Below are 22634 nucleotides of genomic sequence, written 5' to 3' on the forward strand. Positions count from 1 at the left end.
TGCTTTTCCTTTACTCATTAAAATTCTGGAGTAATGAAACAGGTACTGCCAAAAAAAAGTTGACACCAAAACATATCAATCAATTTCCCTTCAACTCCTGTGACTGAAGCAGGTCACTAAACACTTGAGGAAGGGCCCTCCACTTTTTTTTTATTCCCCAATCACCTGCCCAAGCACAGAAGTGCTACAAACCATACAACCTGAGGAGTGGTGGAAAGGCAAGGGTTTACACTGGTACTGGCTGGCTCCTCTAGTCACATCCATGAATTGAAAAAAAATGGCCCAGAGCTAGCCTGGCAGGTCTAAGGCAGGGTTTATCTGCTTTGTTTTGGTCAAAGAAAATGCAAACTCATGAAATTCTGGATAAAAGTAGCACTTTAAGTTGCTACAAAAATATCAGTGGCATAGCAGTGGTGATTAAAAAAAGTGAAGAGTATTAGTCACTTCAAGCTTTCCAAAACACAGCCATATAAAAAAAAACTCACAAAATTAAAAGAGCAAACTGGCATTTTAGCATGCAAGAAAGGTCATGGATAATCTGTAGCACAGATATATCTATATATCCAATATTAGGACATCCAAGATTATTTTTCTATCCCCAGAGTCTATGTATGTTTTATCTTGGCTTGAATAAACAGTGAGGTTCAGTACATGCTATGCTGCAGACAACCAAGATACATAGGAGCCATTTTCAGGGAAGCTCAGAATAAAACCCAGAGTGAAAACAAGTTTGGACTTCCCAGATAAGTGGATATACAAAAAAAGGGCCCAAATGCCTTCACTGTTTTCTCTAAAACATGAACAAACTCACTATAAATACAATCTACAGAAATACTAATCCACTCATTAACTGTGTTTTAAAAGGTTTCAGATGATGATGTAAGCACCAAATAAAATATGCTTTCAGTATTCATTAAAAACACCACAGAAGTTCAGTCTACTTACAGGCATTATACCTGTTTGTTGAGAAACTATTTATTCTGTAATATCCAATTGTTCACAAACAAGATACCATGCTGTTCCTCTAAGCAAGCAATAGTGCTGAAAAAAAACAATTACATTGTATGGCTAGGCATGCTTTCATCTTGCTTAAAATCTGAAACAAGAGTTCTGTTCAGAGAAAATCTCAGAGCAAATGCTCTTACAAATCTCAGCTTTGATTTGGATCGTAGAAACTGATCACGAGACACCAACTAATCTGAATCCTGCAGCATGAGCTAGCAAGTTCAAATGGTGGCTCACTTCCAACAACACACGGAGCAACTTCTCCATTCTGCAAGCCACTCCTTTTACCTCCACTGTAACTCCCTAGGAGAGAAAAGTAAAGGTATGCAAGTCTACAGATTTGAACATCATCAAGTCTTCTGGACAAATTACTTTAATAAAACTAAATTTAACAAACCACTTAAGTAGATATGTTAAACACTTCATACAAATTTTTAGTACTGCAGTAAGATTCATCAGAGACTCTTAAGTGGTGATTTAGGTCTGAGAGGAATACTATGCAGCAGCAGGGTGCTCAGATTTTTAAAAAGCTAGCACAGCAAAGCTAGGTGAGCACTGAAATAACTCAAATAATTCTAAGTAAATAATAACTTTGCCAGCTGACTTATCTTAACCAAACAATATAATTTAATTCTACTTATGGAATTAGCTTCAATTCATACAAATTAAGTACTTTTAACATTACAGATTATATTAAAAATGACCTCAGAACTAACACGATACGCTTTATGCTTACCTTTTACAAGCTGTGGCCATTCGGTGACATCAGGGTGATCACAGTTTTGAGTCACGGATTAAAAACAAGTTGTCACACCAGTCCTGTCTCACGCTGGGCTAAGCATAAGCTTAACAACTCTAAATAATTAAGAATAACTTAGTTAAGTCCTCACAAACAAGTTATTTTCAGCCAGTTCATTGAATAAAAACATTACAGAGGAGTCAATGCTAAAAAATAATAAAGCTGTAAAATTAAGGTACGTCCACAAAAGTTTGTTCATTTTTGAATGGCATTCTATGAATTCTGCCAGAACTCACTACAGTTCAACCGATGAGCTTGCTTTTAGTCTCTTCCAGAAAAATAAAAGCGCCATACTCCTGGACAGAGGAAAGTATCTGACATTAAACAGAGAGCATCCAAAGATTTGGAAATGTGTATAAATATGAACTGCCAGTTCTAACTACAGCATGATTTGATAAACTGTTTCTGTTACAACTCACTGTTTCCTAATGAGACTGTACTGAAAGGGGAACAACCCACAACTTAAGCTCTGCTGTATGCCTCTCCTAAAAATCAAATATGTAAAAGTTCCACAGGAGCAAACTTGGCTCTCCTTGGCCAATCTTTTGCAACAGGTGCTCCGTTTACATCTCCGCCTACATCTCCACCTTTCTCCTCACCCCTGCATTTTCAAAAGGAGGTTTTACCTGTCAATTCTTTCCCGTGACCTGGCTCCACTGGTATAAATTGAAGGGTTGGTCCTTTACTTTGTCACGCAGGTGGCAGCCAGTGATCACTCAGCAATACTCGTGCCCAGAGCGCCCTGGGACCACCCCAGCTCATTCCTTCCATGGCTGAAAAGGAACCAGTTAGTCTCTTACCTATTGCTATTATCTACTCTAAACTCAAGTTAATTGATTAAATACTTGCAAATATAACCCTCAACACTCAGTATCGCCCCAATCTCTTCCCCACCCAAGCTCCAGGTGGCCTGGATAAGGACTTAAAAGAGCAAGTCTTGTGACAGAGTCAGATCAAAATCAGCATTACTCCTTTTCTGTTCAAAGTTTTAATTGACTCAAAATACTAATAATGTATTTAGAAAAAAAAAATCACTTTCTTTAAACAGCTAGCAGCTATCAATACATAGCTCTGTACAACATCTAAGAATTGTCTTTCTGTGGCTTGGAGGAGACAGTGGTGAAAACTGCCAATCCACAGGTTGAGAGGAAGCAGCAGCCTCAGAGTAAGGTGCAGAGAGGTTAGAGGGCCAACACTCAGCTACCCAACACCTGCAGTCATGCTGACCTGGTGCAAATACGAAGGGAACACACGTCTCCTACCAGCAGCCACACTTTGTGATTCGGTCCAATATGTCACAAGAGTCTTTCCAGAGAGCAATGGTATGATAAGCAGTCCAGCACTCTCAGTGCTAATTTGTATCCATTATTTCAGATATCAGAAATCACTGAACAATTAGCGTGATCTCCAGTTCTCCAAAGTTTTTTGAAGTAACTTACTGGCATTTGGCATTCTGCTACATTTTACCATTCTGCTACAAAAGCCCTGCATCTCTAAAATGGAATGATACTTTTATTAGTTTTGGAATAATAATTATTATTTTTCATTATTATTAAAGGAAACACAAAGAGAGAAGTAGCTACCGAAACCCCTTCGAAACAGAGGTTCTCTAGTAACTATGTTTTACAGGTGTAAAGTGTTCAAGTTTTCACTGCTGGAAACAACACAATGGATAAGAGTCCTCATCTGTAACAACCAGACGACAGACAAGGTTAAGATCTTCAAAACTATGTTTATTGACCATAAGCTGCATAGAGAAGCAAATAGCAAAAACTAAGTGAGATTAATGATGCAAACCTAAGCTTAAAAGAAAAACCCTCACAATATTGTTTATGACATTCTGACAGTTCAGTATATAACAATGTCCATTATCACGTAAACCGTTAGCTTTAAAGAAACAGATTCCTATTCTGAGGCAGCGCCTTCTTTCCCTAAGTCAAACTTTCTCGCTGCTTTCTGAAGAATTGTTGTGAAATGCCTTCACAAAAACTGAGCACTGAGAAGTTAAAGCCTCTTCTAGCTCTCTGCCTAACTTTTAGTGCCCTGGCCAAAGAGGAGAGCGGTGCAAACTCCAAAGTCTCACTGAGTGTTGGGAAACCTGCATCCTCACTGCTCCAAGTACCAGGGAGCGTGCGCCGAATTCCCCCTCACTCCCTAGCACAACTGTGTCCCATCTCACCCAGGCCACAAAGAAAAAACATTAGCTAGAACAGTCTTCAATTCAAACAGAAGCACGTTAGAACAACAGGCTGACAGCACCCTCAGTAAATCATGGTTTTCCTTACGCCATTTCATGCATAAGGAAATAAGTCATGAAGACTGTCCATGGTGAAGGAAGACGCAAAATGTTGGTATGGGTTTCAAACACCACCAGATTTTGGAATGTTAAAGAATATGCTTTGAGGTGACAACTCCAGTCGCTGCCAAGGCAAGTTTGTGCCAAGGCCTGACACAGACCCAACTGCATTAGTCAGACTTTGCAGACCACCCAATATGGAATTTACACCAGCTGTGTGAAAACAGACAGCATCTGAACTAGTGTGAATCTTACCAAGTTGAAGGTAACCCATTTTGTAACGAGATTTGCATCTACAGATTGAATTTATAGTGGATAAGAGCACTGAATCATGCAGCAGCAGCATTTTTTATTTCTTACTATTGTATGATCTATTGATCATAAAACTAGATTTACTATCTTAAGGTTAAAAAATCTCTTGGTACCTTCCCAGAGCACAGGTGCCCTGGCACCAAGAAACCTTCATGAACTATTTTCATTCTACCTTTCCCACCTATCCTTGCTGCAGGTCCTGTGGCACAAACCATGTTAGGCAGGGCTTCCTTTGCACAGAGAAATAGTCACTTTTCCCCAAAACTTTACTCATTTATCAATCAGAAGAATACTGTGTGCCAAAAGAGCAAGCAAGAGGTGCATGTTGAAGCAAGAGGTAAGAGGGGAAGCAGACTGCCAAAAATCCCTTATTAGGAAATTCCTATTTGAAAGAAAGACATTTTTTCTCTGCCTTGTTCAGATCCAGCTGTCAAAAATACTGGTAAAAGAGTCAAGGGACACTGCTTGACCAGGAAATGGAAACTGGACTGAACGACTAACATCCTGGAAAAGGGCATTGAAAGGAACTGGAATCTGACCTAAAGCAGCTATGTTCGGTTTGGTTGGTTTGGTCAGAGGAGTTCCTTTACATAATCTCTGAATGTAACTTACCTTCTAGAAGGTAGGGCCCTAAAACACCAGCCCAAAGGGAAAAAAAAGAAATCTCAGTGCTGTGTTGTTCAAACATAGATTTCTCAAACCTCCTGTTCCATGACTAGTATGGGTTACAATCTAGTCTTCATGGCCATACAGAGCAGCTGAACGTATCACACCAAGTCTGCTTCCATGGAACATGTCTGAGAAACCAGAGCTGCCTGCTGGAGCCTCTCTCAGACCGGGCAGGCTCTAGCCCAGACATGCAGGTACAAATGTAGGTACGCTTGCCTAGGGACTATTCATAAGAGGTAGATTTAACCAGAACCACAACAACCCACGCTATGATTAGCAAGACAGCACACAGGAAGCTGTCCTGCTGAGACAGACCAAGACAGCACTGTATCGTCATACCACATATCTGAAGAACCCTGAGTGCCATGCAGTAACATTCGGAGTGAGGAACAGAAGAAATAATGTTTAAGAAGTAAACAAGACAACACTAAGTCCTTCAAGATGACAGAGACTTCTGGCAGGAATGCTCCTATCAACTGGAAGGGAGGTAAGAAACAAATACCAAATGAGTAAAAGAGCAAGCAGTCAGAAACCGAGATCAGCTGCTTCAAAAGATGCTAAAACTAAGTTGCTCCACAACCTTTTTACATGACCTTTTTACATAATTAATTTAATCTAAGAAGTCTGTAAAACCAAACATGTACCAAGAAGGCCTGCCCCCGCTTCAGCATCAAGGTACAGAATCCAAAGCCACAGTGTGGAGCAGACAGGATATATTTGTCAGCTTCCAAAAATAAAGCAAAAAAAAATCACGTACAAATCAGTTTTGACTCAAAGTTGTCAGCTGCTGTCCTTGTGTGATGTACAGGTGTTTGTTATTGGTGACACAGCAGCTCTCAGGTAGCTGATGATCAGTATCCAAGGTCCAGAAAAATCCTTGAGTGGAGAGAGAGTTCTTGAAAATAAGCTATGACTTCTTATTGATGGATCAAAAGAGGTTGATTAACCTGGTACACAGAAGTATCATGTCCTTACTTTCCAGTGACATAATTCGATTTAATTACAAATAGCCATCTCAGTAAAATACTGCTATAAACAGCCTTTGTAGGCATGCTGAAGAATTCCCCCGGATCCCCCTAAGATTGATGAAGTAGTTCTCCAGTTTGATACATTTCCAGAGTCGCTCTGAAGGACAATGGAAAGGACAGTTACCATCTGCATGGCAAGAGGTACCTTCAGAACTACCTTAGCTCATTCACTTCTCCAAAAAGGGAGCTGCTACTAGTAGGAAAGCTGTATATCTTGAGATATACAAATATATTTCTATAGGATTAAGTATCCTATAGAAAACTGTAAAATATTTGTCAAAACGCTAAGTTCAATTTTAACTGGGGGAGTTGCAGAAGAAAGTAATAGGTGTGTTTGTGGCCTGTAATTCTTGACAAGATTTGAAGTATCAGCTGCTTCTATTGCCTGCATGATGTTTCCAGTACAGAAAGCCTGCAAAGACATGACAAGACTCCAGAGGTTTTCTTCAGAAAACTGATAGGTTAAATTATCAGTGGTCTCAAAGAAAACAAAAACTAATAAAACATGATGATATAAGCCTTAGTGAAGCTTAAAAAAAAAAAAAAAAAAAAAGACACCAGTGGTGGGAAGAAATCACTGCTTGGTAAGCCAAATCCATTCAACCTTAATACTCTAAAAACACAATATGAAGCCATACAGGTAGAAGGGATCTACCCCGGAAAGTGCTAACCAGAAGTGACTTAAGGCAGTCACAATGGATAAATGAACACAGACACGTTCCCAGTATTGTAGTCAGAACAACAAATCCGATACTTGAAGGGTTTCTGGAAAGGTATCTGTTCATCTGCACAAGGCCCTTGAGCTCAGTTCTCCAGTTACTCAATATCCTTCAGAAACATTTCAGAAGTACCAGAAAAGAGCCATGAGGATACCATGAGACTGGAGCAAGTACCTTGTGGTAAGATAATGGAAAGAGTTCAAAATTAATCAAGCTAAAAAATACCAGTAGCAGAAGAAACTAAGTCCTTTTGCAGCACAGGAGGCACACATTAAAACATTTCTCCACTAAAAAAAACAAAACAAAACAAACAAACAAACCCCACACACGCCTATGTACAAGGTATGACTAGAAACTAAAGGCTGACATGCAAATTTGAGTAAGAACTCAAAAACGCAGCATAGCGAGGACAATTAACACATGAGTAAGTATTGGGGAAGGGAATCTGAATTTGCTACTGCTGTCATGAAATTAGGACCAGTGCCATTGTAGAACTCACACTTTAGTGAAAACTTTTGAGATTAATAAAGGCAATATATTTAGTAACTTTCAGTATCAACTACATATTTATATGAAGTCTTTTCCCCACAGCATCTTTATACTTGCTTTGCTTCAAGGTTGTGAATTATATAGTAACAAGGCCCACTTAACTCCCCATTCCTCTTCTAGAACTAAAGGCTTATGTTATTCTCATCTTCTGCAGCTGCCCTTTCCTCATCTTTTGCAGCAGAGCAATTGGTTTGAGTGATACTTCCTAGTTCAGACTTCCTTCATACTGATATAGTTATGAACAGAAAGTCACTCCTATATTAGATGGTGAGATCCAACAGTCCATTTAAATTTCTTTTAGTAGTTCTGATTCGTACTGGATAAGCATCAAGTTGACTTTCAAAACAGAAAGACTCTCCAACTTCACCTCAGCTTTTACATTTAAACTTCATTCTTTTTGACTCTTCATTGACTCTTTTTCTCATCCCTGGTCACTTTGCTTTCTTTTCCCACCCGCTGCCCATGTAGTTTTCCATGCAAAGTACCTTCCTGTGCACCTGCATGTTCTTTATATATAGTTCATATCAAGACCACATAATCATGCAATTCTGTACCATAATATTCAACCATTCCATTAGTATCCATTACTCACATACTGGGGTGATTAGAACGAGATTCTTGTCCATTGGTTTGGGAAATGCATACAACTAAAAAAGCCATGTATGTATATACATATATACACATACATAAAGTGGCAAGTAGTTGAAGATCCAGAAAAGAAAAGAAAAAAAAAGAAAAAAGCAAACAGGAGAAATAATGGCAACAAAAAATAATGGCTTAGGTGCTTAGGTCTGAAGAGCTACTGTACACACAACTGGTATTGAAACTGGAGAGCAAGAAGCAGGTGGGTGGTCCCAGTGGTGCTGCGGGTGCAAAAAGGAGTATACTACCTGCCAGATGCTTGCTTGAGTAAAGGACCAATCTAAAAAATTCTTTCAGGAACATCTGGATTGTGATGATATAACACTATGGCTTCCAAAAGGATCTGCAGATTTCAATTGCATACCTCATTGCTAAAGTTGAAGCTTAAGTGTTCATTATTTTAGCTCCCCTCTGTAGCTTTCTATAACACAGAATTAAAAAAAAAAAAAAAAAAAAAAAAAAGACATCCCTTCTGTAAGGGTAGACTTTCAAAACTTTAAATAGGTTCATATGTCAGGTATCTACAAAAGATAAATCTATATATTGACCAAGTACAGAAGTTGCATCAGCAGTTACTAAATTCTTTTCCACTTTTACAAGCATCATTTAGAAGTTATTGAATTAACTATATATTTTACATTATTTACATTGCATTAACAAACCTATTTCATAAGCTAGGAAAATCTGAACTTGAAGAACAGTGTTTTTGAATGGAGAAATTCCAAAAGCTTTCGATAGCTATCTCATTAAGTTTCAGAAGTTAAGAGACATTATGGAGTGATGCACACATTTCACCAGATAAATAACTCCATTAGACTGTCTAGGTGTAAAGTCAGAATGCACAAATTAAAGTAACTGAGAGTTAAGGTTCCAGCCTTGCTATAATGCATATTTTAAGTTGTCTGGACATTTAGCAACATGAAGAGAGATACCATGTGCCCATGTTAATCTGCTAATGAAAGTTACATTTCTGTATTTCCCAAGATTCCAATTTCCATTTTTTTTTTTTGCTTATACTAATGTTTGCTTAAGTTTTCTGGCAGACAAATCTTCCAAATTACATTCAGAACTAAAAACTGTACCAACCTGACTGTACATCAACTAAAAAACATGCAAGTATGTCCAGCAGTAAGGAAAACCCCTCCTCAGAAATAACGCTGATCCTTAACCAATGCATAAAGAAACAGACAAATGATAGCAGCATGATACTGAGTTGGTAAAACAAACCAAAATGCATCAGTCACCATTTATTTTGTTCAAGATCATCAAATAACTCAATTTTCAAAAGAACTACACTTACCACCAGAACATCACAGTTGAAAAAAATGGGAGAAACGAACATGCAAGTTTCCCTCTAAATTTGGATTTTTTTTTGACAGGGCAAAAGTGTAATTATTTGATATACATGTCTTATAAATGAAAATATAAGCATACCATATTTTTCCACAGCTGCATAAGTTTGTTCTTCCAGATTCTAAAATGATCTTCTATGGTTCTTGTACCTGTAATGCAAAACAGTACATTTCAGTTTTTACATCATATGCTCCATATCAACCTGAAACTTCATGCGACTTCAAAATTATATACTGAAAGTGGCCATGCAATTAATTGCATTCAGTTAGCGACAAATTCAGAGCAATCAGAGCAGATAAAATACTTAGCAGGTTAGGGAAGCTATAAAAGCAGAAAGTCCGTAAGCAAAATGTTCTTCCTTCTTCTCTAGTGATGCAATACACTTGTATAATTCCGTTTGTCCAGTTTCTGCCACTTCGTTATAAATATCCATTTCTTCTAAAAGAGTTTGGCAAGGTTCCCCCCTTTCTCTCTCTCTTTCTCTCTAAGACATCAGCAGTTATAATAAGTAAAACATTCAGAGGAAGCAACAAACAGAACCACATTTCTGTCCTGGCTGCACAAAACTTTTGAAGTTTGATAACCTTGACTTTATAAGTTCATTTTTAGAGGAGCCGTAATTAACAAGGGACTTATGTTGAAAACACACTTCAAATATCTTAACAAACAATAAACACAACTTAGTTGAGCGTTTGCATATAATGGAATAAGCGACAGAGAGCCCATTCGACAGAACACTATCCTGAACTAACAGAATTGGGCCAGTAACACTCTATAGCACTAACAGTTCATACACAGACATAACTTTTCATGCCAAAGACAAGTGCAGTCTACCTGTCCTATAAAATAAGATTCCTACTTCAACCATTGTAACAATTACATGGATTTATACATATTTAGGATTACTGTTATACAATGTGTCAATAAAATATTGTCATGATTTGGGGGGAGAATGATCTAAACAATACGAGACAACCTAACTGGTAATTTTCCTGCAAGGAATTGGTATTGCCACTATACCAAAACAACAGAAATCCAAAGGATCTATCTTATATTGTAGTCTAATAACAGCATTAAAAGTATTATAAACCACAAGACAAAGTAAGTAAAAAGTATCCTGACAAATATGACCAATATGCTTGCACCTCATACCACAGGGCTTCTAGCTTAAAATACTTCATCTACATAAAATTCACACATTCTCCACTGAGCTATGAGAGCCACCAGCTTTGAGTGCACATGGAGTGTGAGGAAAGCACTAAGCACAGACACAAAAAGCATCGCAGAAACACTTATTAGGGTCCTTGTCATTACTGTCCAGTCGTACTGTCCAAGAGACAACCAAGGTCCCCACCACACCTGAAGCTACATATAAGGAAGCGTAAGACAGTGACTCCCGCCACGGCACTTTACAAGAGAAACAAGACCTCGGTGGAGGAGCTGTCCCCCCTGTTGGGATACACCATTTGTTTCCAAGTTTTGTTATTATGTGGCAATAACAACAAAAACACAGGCTATGCAGTGCCTAGCGAACCTTCATGAAAACAGTTTCTTAAAACAGAATCAATTTCAACATTCATCTCTAGTAACTTTATTATTAATAATTATTAGCAATAAGCCACATCTTAAAAAGGACGCTGCAAAGAGAAAGGCTTGAGTAAAGGCATGGCTAACATCATTGCTTCCTCTTAACATAAAAAAAACCCTTCATCTGTCACATGACCAGAACCAAAAGTAATGCCTTACATCAAAAACCTCCCAAAACTCTGATGTCTGACATTTCCAGTAAAAGAAAACTCCCAAAGTTTATCATCCTGAATGATTCTATCATTTATCTCTGTTAACATCAATCAAGCGACTCCAGTGAACAGAACCAGAAAAAAATTAAAAACAATATATAAGTTATGAAAAATACTTTGTAACTCATACCCTACCTGATGAAAGTCATTAAAAATCACCTCTATCTTTTTCCAGAGGGAGAAAAAAAAAAAAGTTTTCCTAAAGTAAATGGTAGGCATTTTACCTAGGATTACAGGTCCTCTTTCACAATTTCGAAATAGTTAAAATAGTAATCATTTTGACTCTAATTCTGTTCATTTTCCATGACAGACATTCTTAACACGGCACCTCATTAGTCAAAAAAATGTATTCGCAAATACCCATTCTCAATACAATATTTAAGACAAGACCCATGCAAATGGAGCATTATCACCATCTAACAAAGGAAAGAGCTCAACCTCTGCAACCAAGAAATACAGTAATTTTGGTAGTGATGGGCTCTTAAGAACGCCTGTGGTCATAGAACGTGGGCAGAATTTGCAGCTTGAGTGGACTATAAAAACACATTTCTATGATCCACAACATGTAAACTTTGTTTCAACAGCTGAAGCAGCATCTAGATACTGCTAGTGATGACAGTATACATGAATATACCTGGAACTTCCTAATCACAGTAACCCATACTATTTGGTACCGAGATTTTGCACATTAGAATCTACCATGAATTGAAATGATAGACATCTCAAGACTTTATCCTGCTTTATAGAAGTTCTCTCTACCTTTTAAGAGCACAAAATAGTGTAATGTCAAAATACTCCAGGTATGATCAGCTCAAAGGCACAGGCCACCACGAGGCAAGAGAAGAACTCCCACACCAGTATGGCACCATCTCCTGAGCAATGATGACCTGCAGCCCACCTGACGAGTGCAGCTCCTTTAAGAGCCACCCCAGCACCACCTCCAGCACCCGGAGCCTGCAGATCCACAGCTGCTCCGGCCCGGGTCCCATGGAGCATACGGGAGCAGGAGCCTGGCTGCCTGGACAAGCCTGGCATCTCTCAGCATCCTGCAGCTTGGCAACGCGCTGCAGACAAGCTCTTCTGCCTCTCCTGCACACAGCTCCTACAGGCAGGGGGGCCTCTGGCATTTTAATTGCTCTTTTTACTAATTTCATTGGTATAATGAGTATGGAGGAAGCATCAAGAAGTTCCCAAAGAGGGTCCTCCAAATGGAGGAAGATCCTGGTCTCCCCTATGAAGATGATGAAGATGCAGCTTCGCTCTGACACTCAAGCTCAATCTGGATAGCAGGAGTCTCGCTGCAGTCCTCAAAGGGCAGAGAATGAAACGCAGACCACATGGACCAATTGCTGCCAGCAAACATGCAGTAAAACCAAAATATTAGAAAACAGTTCCATAATTTTCTGCTTCTAAACCCACAGGCTCATGCCCACCAACGCTGCATTTCTATTAGGTTTGAAACTCAGATACTTTTAACTTCTGATACAGGCAGAAGTTAAAAGTAAGCCAGTCTGCGAAACTACATCCTGAATAAAGGATATTCAGGATAAAGATCCTGAATATCTTCTTTGATATACCTATGAACAGAACATGAAAGCAAGCAGCACCTTCCAAGTTAAGCAGCTAAGTGGTGCATCAGTTCAAGTTTGTGCTAAAATGTCACTACTACAGTTCACCTCGTGCGCTCTTTCACTGATGATGTGCTATATAAGATAAACATGATTCTTAAAGATTAACTACCTGAATGTGGAGCATATTTTTAAAGTTATTTGGATGGAAACAGCTATGCTTTTGATGAAAAGCCTTGAAGCTGTACAACAGTGGGTATCCCTTTCAAACTATCAGGTTACCAAGAAATTCTAATCCCTTCCTGCATTAAGTAGAATTTCCTCTTAAAATACATATACATCTGTCCTAAGGAACTGCAGGGTGCTTCAAAAGTAGCAAGTTGCCACTCCTAACACAGAGGAGTGAGGTTCCAAAGGGAAGCCACCTATTTAGTTCCTCTGAGCTGAACAACTGCAGTTTCCCCTAATTCTTCACCACCCTGTAAAACATGGGTAATAAACCATGGAGGATAGTAACAGAAAGAGGACTGGAAAAGACTGATTTCCACCTCCTTCTTCCATTCAGCAGTTTGCATAACACAGGGAAGCAACCCAACCTATTAAAAGCAGTAGCTAATGGTTTCTTTACGAGATTCATTCATAAGGTATTTGTAAGACAGAACACTATAATAGTATTTAATTTAAAATGCAGTTTTGCAATCAACGTTATTTTGTCAACAAACTCTGTCAATACAAGCCACAAGAGGACAGAACTACTGAAAAATAGTCATTTGAAGTCTGATTTAGTCATGCATTGCTCTACCAAGAAGAAATTCTGGATTTAAGCATTATTTCATATTCATCATTTTGCATGCCTACTATGAGGGTATGTTCCTGAAGAAATGCCTTCCCACCAGTTGGTATAGTTACTGAAGTGTCACTTTTCCACTACATATTTACACTATATATGCATGCTTTGCTAGCCAGATAGATACTTGTAAACATGTTTCTATTCACACGAGCCAGCACCCTCCAAACTTTGGCTCGCGGGCAGTAATATATTGCTTCTTGACGCTGTCAGGCACTGCCTGCAAATACAGGAAGTTAACACAGCAAAAGTTAGGATCAAAGTATTTAAGGTAACAAGAACAAAAGTCACTTCAAGCATTTGATTTGCTCACTACAGTTGTCTACAGCAACTAAGTATTTAAGCAAAGCTCATATTAAAACAACAGAAAACACACACACACACACACCCATCTTCTTCCCCTCCTTTCACAGGGGGAATTGCCATATTCAAAATGATCTGGTACAGACTATCATAGTAAAGTTATTGCCCCGCTTCTTCCATGTATCAATCAAAATTCGATTAATGATAAAAAGTCTCTCAACACTGTTTCTCCATATAACTAAGCACTACCTTAAAACATTGGATACTTCACAAAAATATTTACCAGGATAACTAGAAGTGTATAAAGTGTATAAAAAAACAAACTCCTATTTAAAAAAAAGGTCGTATAAATTCAATAACTAAAGCTAAGTGAAGACATGGCCCACAGTGACCAGAAACAAAAGATTAACACTTTGAAATGACATAGATACCCAAGTATTTTAACAATTCTGTTTCCTTGTTCCTCAGTTTATTTTTCTGTCTGTAAGAGCTGGCGATTCCTTTATATTGTTTGAATAAAATGATTGGTGGTGGGAAAGGATATCCTGCTTTGTAAAATATATATATAAATTATACATTTATATATATAAAATATAGATTTATATATATAAAAGGATTGAGTACTCTCTGGACAGTCATCAAGCAAACTGAAACCAAAAGTAGCAAAGGGGGAGGGGAATCTTTCCTGCACACCAGAAATCACACAAGTGTATTTAGAAAAATATAAACACCAAATTGGTTGGTTCGTGTCATACCATGTACTACATTAATTATTGTTTATACCAAATGTTATATGCTCAAATGCGTTCAACACTTCAGCACATGTGCTTATGTGTTTATGAATATTAAAGCTTGACTCAAAGATATTTCCCCCCAAATTACGTATTTAATTTCTTTATGAATTCACAGGTTTTTAATGAAGAGCATGACAATGAAATACACGTTTATAATTAAATGGAATTATTTGTACTGGGAGCATATATTTAATTTCATATTTTTGAAGCAGGTTTTCTCCTAAAAAAATAAGTTAGATGAAAATGCTGTGTGCTCAGTGGCTCATTTTTGTCAGCTGATTGGAACACGTATATCTTCAAGGTGCTTAACACAGTCTCTTGCAATCAGAGTATATCACTTGATTTAATACACATAATATTTAAAAAATTACTTTTCTGTGATTGGTTCTCTAAACCTCAGAAAAAAACCTCATTCACAAAAGCATCTTCATTCTCATGCTGTCTTTAAGCAGCAGCACCAATAAAAAAAAGCCTAAATTTTTTTCCTATTAAATAAAGGACCCAAACCACAAAATGCTAACGCACTGAAAGGGACCTAGATTGAGACTGAGGTTTGGAACTCACTGTTGTGCAGAGATAAAAGATATTTCTGCTTTTTTAAACCTGTCCTTACCTCAGTAACTTCTTGTACATACATCTACACAAAACTATTATCCCTAAAGGAAACAAATCAAATCATTTATTCTGCCATCTAGAAAGGGAACTTGATGCTTTCATTTCTAAGCACTTGGGAGACATTAAGCATACTCCAACAACCAGAAATATCAAACAACTCTAGTAAACAGAACAAGAACTTGTTAATTCTGGTATGAAAGACACGACATTAAATAGTAAACACTAGGAGTGAAATGGAAAGCATTTGCAAAAGAGACAGCATCTCTAATACCGCAGCGAAGTGATTTTTGATTAAAGGTATTTTTCAACTCCTTCTTCCAAGCTTTGTCTATCCCGAACTGTCAGAGCATTACTGTTATGAGGACAAGTCATGAGTCCTGTTAGGAATGACCAAACTGCACGTGTTTTAAAACACAAACTACATCAGGGAAATCAACCTACCATTCCTAGCACTTGCTAACGCACCTTTCCTACCTTCAACTCAACACAATCATTAAACTTTTAAGCTTCAGAATTCTCAAAAGAAAACAAAAAGTGCATTTAACTGTTTCCAAGATGAAAGACTGTTTAATGCCATAGTATTCAGCTCCACTAGTATCACCCAAAGCACATAATCAAGATGATCTTTATAATTCTCACGGAATACTACTTCAGTTGGTTAAGTCCAACTTTCACTAGTTCTCTTTCTTCCCAGGAGGCATCCCTTACCACTTCCACCCAGCAATACGTCTCTTAATACAGTTAAGTTTACACACTACAGCTTCTCCCTTGGATGGGAGTCTCTAACTAGATGCTATTGCATGAAACTTGTAGGAACTCAGCCTTACCTTTCACACTTCTCTCTTTCAAACTGGCCAGTCAGTTAAAGAAATCATCTAGCAAACTGACAACATAATCACACAAGTCCTACCTCCACAGGAAATCAAAGCCCAAACCAGGTACAACTTCCCACTGAAGCACTAGCTTTTTGGTACACGTGCAGGAAACCCGAGTGCCTGGCTAGTCTGACAAGCCAATTCTCCCAGAGATGCAAGTTTGTGCAGAATCCCACCCAAATATCTGCAAGTTTCTGTATGGACATACTGGGCCCATCTCAGAAGTAACTGATAAGAGGCAGGCTCTGTCCCAAAAGCAGAACTCGGGACAGTTCTCACATGAGGAAGAAGCATAATATTACCATGAACTTTAACACTCTAAGAAGACAGAAAACACGACTACAAGTTTACAAGTGTTTATAAGTGCTGCTGCCACTTAAAGGACAGTCGTGGACATGTTTTGCTTCCCGAGCAGCAGCAACTTCTGAAAAGCCATGTCACACTGCTTGATTTACACAGGGGCCGAGAACAACAACAACCCACACAGGCGCTTCAGCAGCGGCGGCACGGGAGGCCGCAGAAACCCCGAGCGCCCTGCCTGCCGGGGCAGCCCGCGCTCCGCAGCCGCCCGGCGAGGGGACGACCCGGCTCTCGGGACGGGGCAGGACGGCAGGCGAACGGGCGCGCAGGAGCGCGGCTCCCTGCGCAGCGCTCGCGGCCCCACGGAAGCCCCGCCGGGAGCGCGGCCGCCCCACGAAGACCCCCCGGGAGCGCGGCCGCGCCGCGGGCCGGGTTCACCCAAGGTCGCCCGGGCAGCAGTGGGCCCGGCCTCCCCGCTGCCAGGCCCCGGGCACCCCCCGCGCCCGGTGCAGCCGCCCCGGCCGCCGGCAGGGCCGGGCCGGGCGCCGCTCGCCGCCTCCCCCCGGGCCGGGCCTCCCGCGGCGCCTACCGAGCTGCGCGCCGCGGCCTGCTGCTGCCGGTCGCTCCCGCCGCCGCCCGCGCTCATGCGGGGGCCGCGCCACGCGCGGGGACGCCGAGGAGGAGGCGGAGGCGCCGCTGCCGGAGCCGTTGGGGCCGCCGCGGCGGGGAGAGGCGGCCGCGGCGGGCACGGGAAGGCAGAGGCGGGCGGGAGGGCGGGCCGGTCCCGCGGGAGGGCGGGCGGGCGGAGCTGCTCGCTCTCAGCCCGAGCCCCACGCCACCATCTTGGGAGCGGCGCGGATGGCGGCGCGGCGGGCGCGGCGCACGCCCGGGGCTCGCGGCGGCGGCGGGCACGGCAGGAGGGCCCGGCGCGTCCCGGCGTGCACCGCGCGCCGGGCGGGGGGCGGCGGCGAGGCGGCGGCGCGCTACCCACCGCGCGGAACCATAGAGTCGCCGGGCCGGCTTCCTCCTGCCTTTTTTCACTCGGGGCGCCCGGCGGAAGGGAGCCGAGGTGGCGCGTGCGCGTGCGGCTGCGCGAGGCGGGCGCCGCCATGCTGGAAGAGGGCAGCGGAGGGGCGGGGCGAGCGCTCCCGCCCTTAGGGAGCGGCGGGCGGCGTGGTGCTGGGGGCAGGGAGCGGGGGCCGGGGTCGCGCATGCGCAGGGGTCGGCCCCACCCCCCCACCTCACCCGCCGCCCGAGGCGATCCTGGCCGGGTGGGGGAGGGGCGGGGCTTTGTGGAGCCGGGGCGGCCGTTGGCGGCCGTTGGCGGCGTTGGGACCACCGTGGCCGTTACACGGGCACACACAAAAGGGTTGCAGGCGCACCAGCACGCAGACACCCACGCGTGCGGGCACGGTGCACACGTGTGTCCCCGTGCACGACTAAACATGCACCGGCATGTGCATACACCTGTATGTCCGCCCCTATGTGTGCAGGTACTGACACACACGTTTGCTCACATATGTACCTGCGTGCATATACAAATGCCCGCATATATATACGCATGCAGTCATGTAAAAATGTAGCTTTATATAAATGCACGCACACGCGCGTTCATGCTGTGTGCACGCACAGATACGCACCTGTCTATATGCAACACGTATACCACACACCTACAGACGGGCACACAGCCGGAGGGGTGGCGATGCAGCAAGGCACGTGGCTGCTCTAACAAAAGCGTGTCCCCTGCCTCATAATTCCCCAGTGAATTCCCCCAGCTGACTCCCATCACAGGGATCTGATGTATCGGCAGGCCGGGAGCCCCGGCGCAATCAGTTCGCTGCGCTTCATCGAGCTCAGCGCGGGCAGCGTGCCAGCGGCGGCAGGCAGGAGTGCAGGAAGAGGAACGGCCTGTGACCTTTGGAAGCCAGTCAGCGGCAGAGCCATATGTCGCTGCTGTCACCAGCCGAGGCGCGTCAGCCCAGGCCGGGCTGTGCCACTGTCCCTACGGCAGCTAACGTTACAGAAAGGAAGGGAAGAGCGAGGCCAGAGGATTTCTTGAAGCGTAGCGAGGATCTTGCTGCCTTTGCCCATGCGCTTGGGTGGAAGGGCATGGGGCAGTGCCAGGGTATGTTCAGGTTGCCTGAAGCCTGATGTTGTTCAAGCCATTGATGATTCCACACTTGAATCGCAAAGGTTTACATACAGTGTGGCTTATATGTAAACAACAGTGTATAAATATATACATTCCAGAAAACAAAAACGAGCCTGGGAGACACAGAGCAAGAAACTGCTTTGCGGAATTGGCAGAATTGGAGAGTATTTAACAGAATAAGCTGTTACAATCATAAGTTATAAAATCATAAAAATAAGTTCACCAAACTCTGATGCTGAAATAAATTATTCACTCTTGGCCAGGAAATGTATGTTTAAGATGTGTAAGAATTTTATACATTCATCTATTTGAGTTTGTAAGAATTCCTATGACATGGATACACAGCAATTTTAGCACATTCTGAAAAACTTATCATGTATGTTGCAGGGTAATCACTGGTAAGGTCATTGGACTTAAAAACTATGGAATTACAAATCTGTGGATGCAGTTCTAATACTCGGAGAATATGGTGGTGGACATAACTGAAATGTTAAGACTGAGTGAAATACTCTAGAGATAGACATTAACCCCAGACATGCATCCAAAAATAATCATGGAAATGAACACAAACTCTTGTATCCGGAGGCTCTCTCCCACGCAATAACAAAACCTGCCAACTTTGATGTATTAAAATTTCAGATTCAGGGCAAAGTTTATTCTGCCTTGAGCCTTCCCATGTCCCTAGAAATAATAATGTGTCAAAAATGCTATGCGTGGGAGATGCAGGTCTCTTCCTACTTTTCATTGCTCTGTGGCAGACCCCACATGTGCAGTCCTTATCTCCTGCTTTTCTATAAGGATGCTATGGGGAGTTGTGTCACAGGCCTTGCTAGAGCCCAAGAAAACAACATCTTATGCTGTCCCCTCGCCCACAGTCTTGTTGGAGAGTGCAGTATGGTTGGTCAGGCCTGATTTGCTTTTGGTAAATCCATGGTGGCTGTTCCTTGTCACCTTATTGAGCCCAGTAGTAGCCTCCCAGGATCTGAGGTGAGGCTGATCAGCCTCACGTTCTCCAGAGCGTTTCCTTTCTCTGGTCATCAGGAACCTCTCATGAATGACATCACCTTTCAGAGGTGATAGAAAGTGGCCTCGCAGTGACGTTGCCCAACTTGCTCCGCACGCTTGGCAGAGCCAACCCACTTGGTCGGGAGAACCCGTAGATCCCCACTTTATCTAAATAGTCCCTGATTTCATCCTCTCCTCTTCTGTGAGGCTCTTTCTCCCCTAGACATTGTTAGCAGGCATAGAGAGACCTCGGAACCCTGGAAGACACCTCGTCAGTAAAGATGGCACTGCCTTTTCCAAGTCCTTCGTCACTATGTGCTCTGTCCCGTTGAACAGCAGCCCAATTTCCTTGGCCCTCCTTTTGCTGCTGTTGTACTTCCAATGTCCCTTCTTGTCTTTCACATTCCTCACCAGTTCCAGCTGCAGCCTAGCTTTGTTCTTTGTAATTTTATCCCTGCTGTTTTTTAGGTGATGCTCCTAAAGTCCTTGCTGGAAGCTATTCCAGTCCGTGATTGTATGGAAGCTCTTTGCATAACTTTAATAAAGATCTTTGATCCTCTTTATAGTCACATGCATCCTTATAGCAGGAAGGACCAGAACCACTCAAAATAGCCAAGATACTATGGATATATGTATAATCACGGTGGTTTTCCTCCTCTTTCTTTCCTAATAGTTCCTGAAAGTTGATTTAGTCTTTTTTTTTTTGACCCACTCAGAATGTTAAGTGAATTTTTTTTTCCCATGGAACTATTGATTCCAGTATCTTGTCCTGGATTGGTAATGGTCAGGTCATGGCCTGTCACTGTCCTGAGGTAATATTACTTGTAAATGTCTCAGGCTTTCTTCTAAAAAAAATCAAGAGGAATATCTCTAAATCCACATATGTCAGTGTGAGGAAGATAGATGATAGCAGATGGGGAAAAGATGCAGGACTGGATCCTGCTGATGTGGATGCTATGGATGGAGGGTTGTGTGTGTTTTGACTCGACTTTGCTTCTGTTTTAAGAAGGTGGGGATAACGCTCCTGGTTGTGGGTATGTGAAGAGTGATACATTAAGGAATATACCCAGAGCAAATTGCTGTGTGGCAGTAGGGCATGGTTGACTAAGCTGTGTGATGAATTTCACTTTAATTCTGCCAGGAATAAATTGCTATTGGTGAGGAGGCACTAAATCAGTTTGAGATTTCACATTATACGTTTGCAGCTTTTTTGGAACTGGAGTAGCTTGACTTGCCATAGATTAAGCATGGCCCTTGATGCATCCAAGTTGTTTCTGTTACAGAGGGGAAAATTTGTACCGCCCTGGTTCGTGAAAGTAGTTTACATATTATAAAGTGCTCAAATGTAGTTTACATATTATAAAGTGCTCAAATGTTATGAGATAAAAATGCTTTTGCTGCCTTGAGTGCTTTTAGCTCCTTCGCACTGGTGTAACCAGCTGCTGGGAAGCAACTGGATCTGCTCAGCTGAGCAGCCTCTGAATTTGGAGAAATCTGATTGGGATTCCATGTGGAAAAACCACCACTCCCAGCTTCCTCACTAATCCCTACTGCAGCTTCAGGGCATGGGCGTGAATTGCAGTTGAGGAGAGCAACATTACCCCGACATCAACTGGGAGGACAACACAGCCAGGCATAAGCAGTCCTGGAGGTTCCTGCAGAGCGTCGACGATAACTTTTTGACGCAGGTTGTGGAGGAGCCGACGAGGAGAAGTGGGTTACTGGACCTCGTGCTATGAAATAGGGAGGGCCTAGTAGGAGATGTTAAGGTGGGGGGTACCCTCGGCTGCAGTGACCATGAGTTGGTGGAGTTCAGGATTCAACGAGGAGGAGGCAGGGCTGTAAGTAGCCTTGCGACGATGGACTTCAGGAGGGCCAACTTTAGCCTCTTCAGAGACCTCCTCGGTAGAATCCCATGGGCTAGTGCTCTAGAAGGAAGGGGGGCCCAAGAGAGCTGGTTAGTTTTCAAGCGGCGCTTCCTCCACGCCCAGCAGCAGTGCATCCCTGAGTGTAGGAAGGGAGGCAGAGGGGGCAGGAGACCTGCGTGGATGAGCCGGGAGCTTGTGGCAATGCTCAAGCAGAAGGCGGTGGTATACAGAATGTGGAAAAAAGGACAGGCCCCCTGGGAGAAATACAGGAACGTAGTCAGGGAGTGCAGAGATGCGACAAGGAAAGCTAAGGCACGTCTGGAAGGCAAGCTGGCAAGGGACGTTAAAAATAACAAAAAAAGTTTCTTCAAATACATTAACAGCAAAAGGAAGATCAGGGAAAACGTGGGTCCGCTGGAGGACGGGATGGGCACCTTGGTTACAAATAACCACAGAAAAAGCAGAGTTGCTCAATGCCTTCTTTGCTTCGGTGTTTACCAAGGACAGCCCTTTAGAGCCCCAGGCCCTAGAGACAAGAGAAGAAGCTGGTGGAGAGGAAGACTTGCCCTGGGTAGAGGAAGATTGGGTCAGAGAGCACCTAAGGAACCTCGATACCCACAAATCCATGGGCCCTGATGGGATGCACCCCAGAGTGCTGCGGGAGCTGGCAGATGCCATAGCTAAGCCACTCTCCATCATCTTTGAAAGATCCTGGAGAACGGGGGAGGTGCCGGAAGACTGGAAGAAGGCCAATGTCACGCCAGTCTTCAAAAAAGGCAAGTTGGAGGACCCAGGCAACTACAGGCCAGTCAGCCTCACCTCCGTCCCCGGAAAAGTGATGGAACGGCTCATACTGGCCGTTGTCTCCAGGCACATGGAGGACAAGAAGGTGCTCAAGAGTAGTCAGCATGGATTCACCAAGGGGAAATCTTGCCTGACTAACCTGATAGCCTTCTATGATGAAATGACCGGCTGGATAGACGAGGGGAGAGCGGTGGATGTCGTCTATCTCGACTTCAGCAAGGCTTTTGACACCGTCCCTCATAACATCCTCCTGGGCAAGCTCCGGAAGTGTGGGATAGATGAGTGGACAGTGAGATGGATTAGGAACTGGCTGGATGGCAGGGCCCAGAGAG

General features: G+C 42.7%; 1 protein-coding gene across 8 annotated transcripts in view; it reads right to left on the bottom strand.

Annotated features, from left to right (window-relative positions):
• UBE3A (ubiquitin protein ligase E3A) overlaps positions 1 to 17520 on the bottom strand; it is a 50293-nt gene extending 32773 nt beyond the window's left edge. For 3 of the 8 annotated variants that reach the window (XM_088521139.1, XM_088520701.1, XM_088520962.1), the window contains exons 1-3: positions 17063 to 17155; positions 9454 to 9521; positions 1742 to 1860 (exon numbers count right to left, since the gene is read on the bottom strand). In XM_088521139.1, the coding sequence (XP_088377265.1) occupies positions 1742 to 1761 (20 nt within the window). In that variant the 5' untranslated portion in view covers positions 1762 to 1860; positions 9454 to 9521; positions 17063 to 17155. The other 5 variants (XM_088520889.1, XM_088520833.1, XM_088521016.1 and 2 more) reach the window with 4 other exon arrangements.
• Positions 17521 to 22634: the final 5114 nt, after the last annotated feature.

This window comes from Tinamus guttatus, unplaced genomic scaffold, assembly GCF_059628265.1.
Source record: "Tinamus guttatus ecotype Peru unplaced genomic scaffold, ASM5962826v1 Tinamus_guttatus_pri_ptg000002l, whole genome shotgun sequence".
Taxonomy (NCBI): domain Eukaryota; kingdom Metazoa; phylum Chordata; class Aves; order Tinamiformes; family Tinamidae; genus Tinamus; species Tinamus guttatus.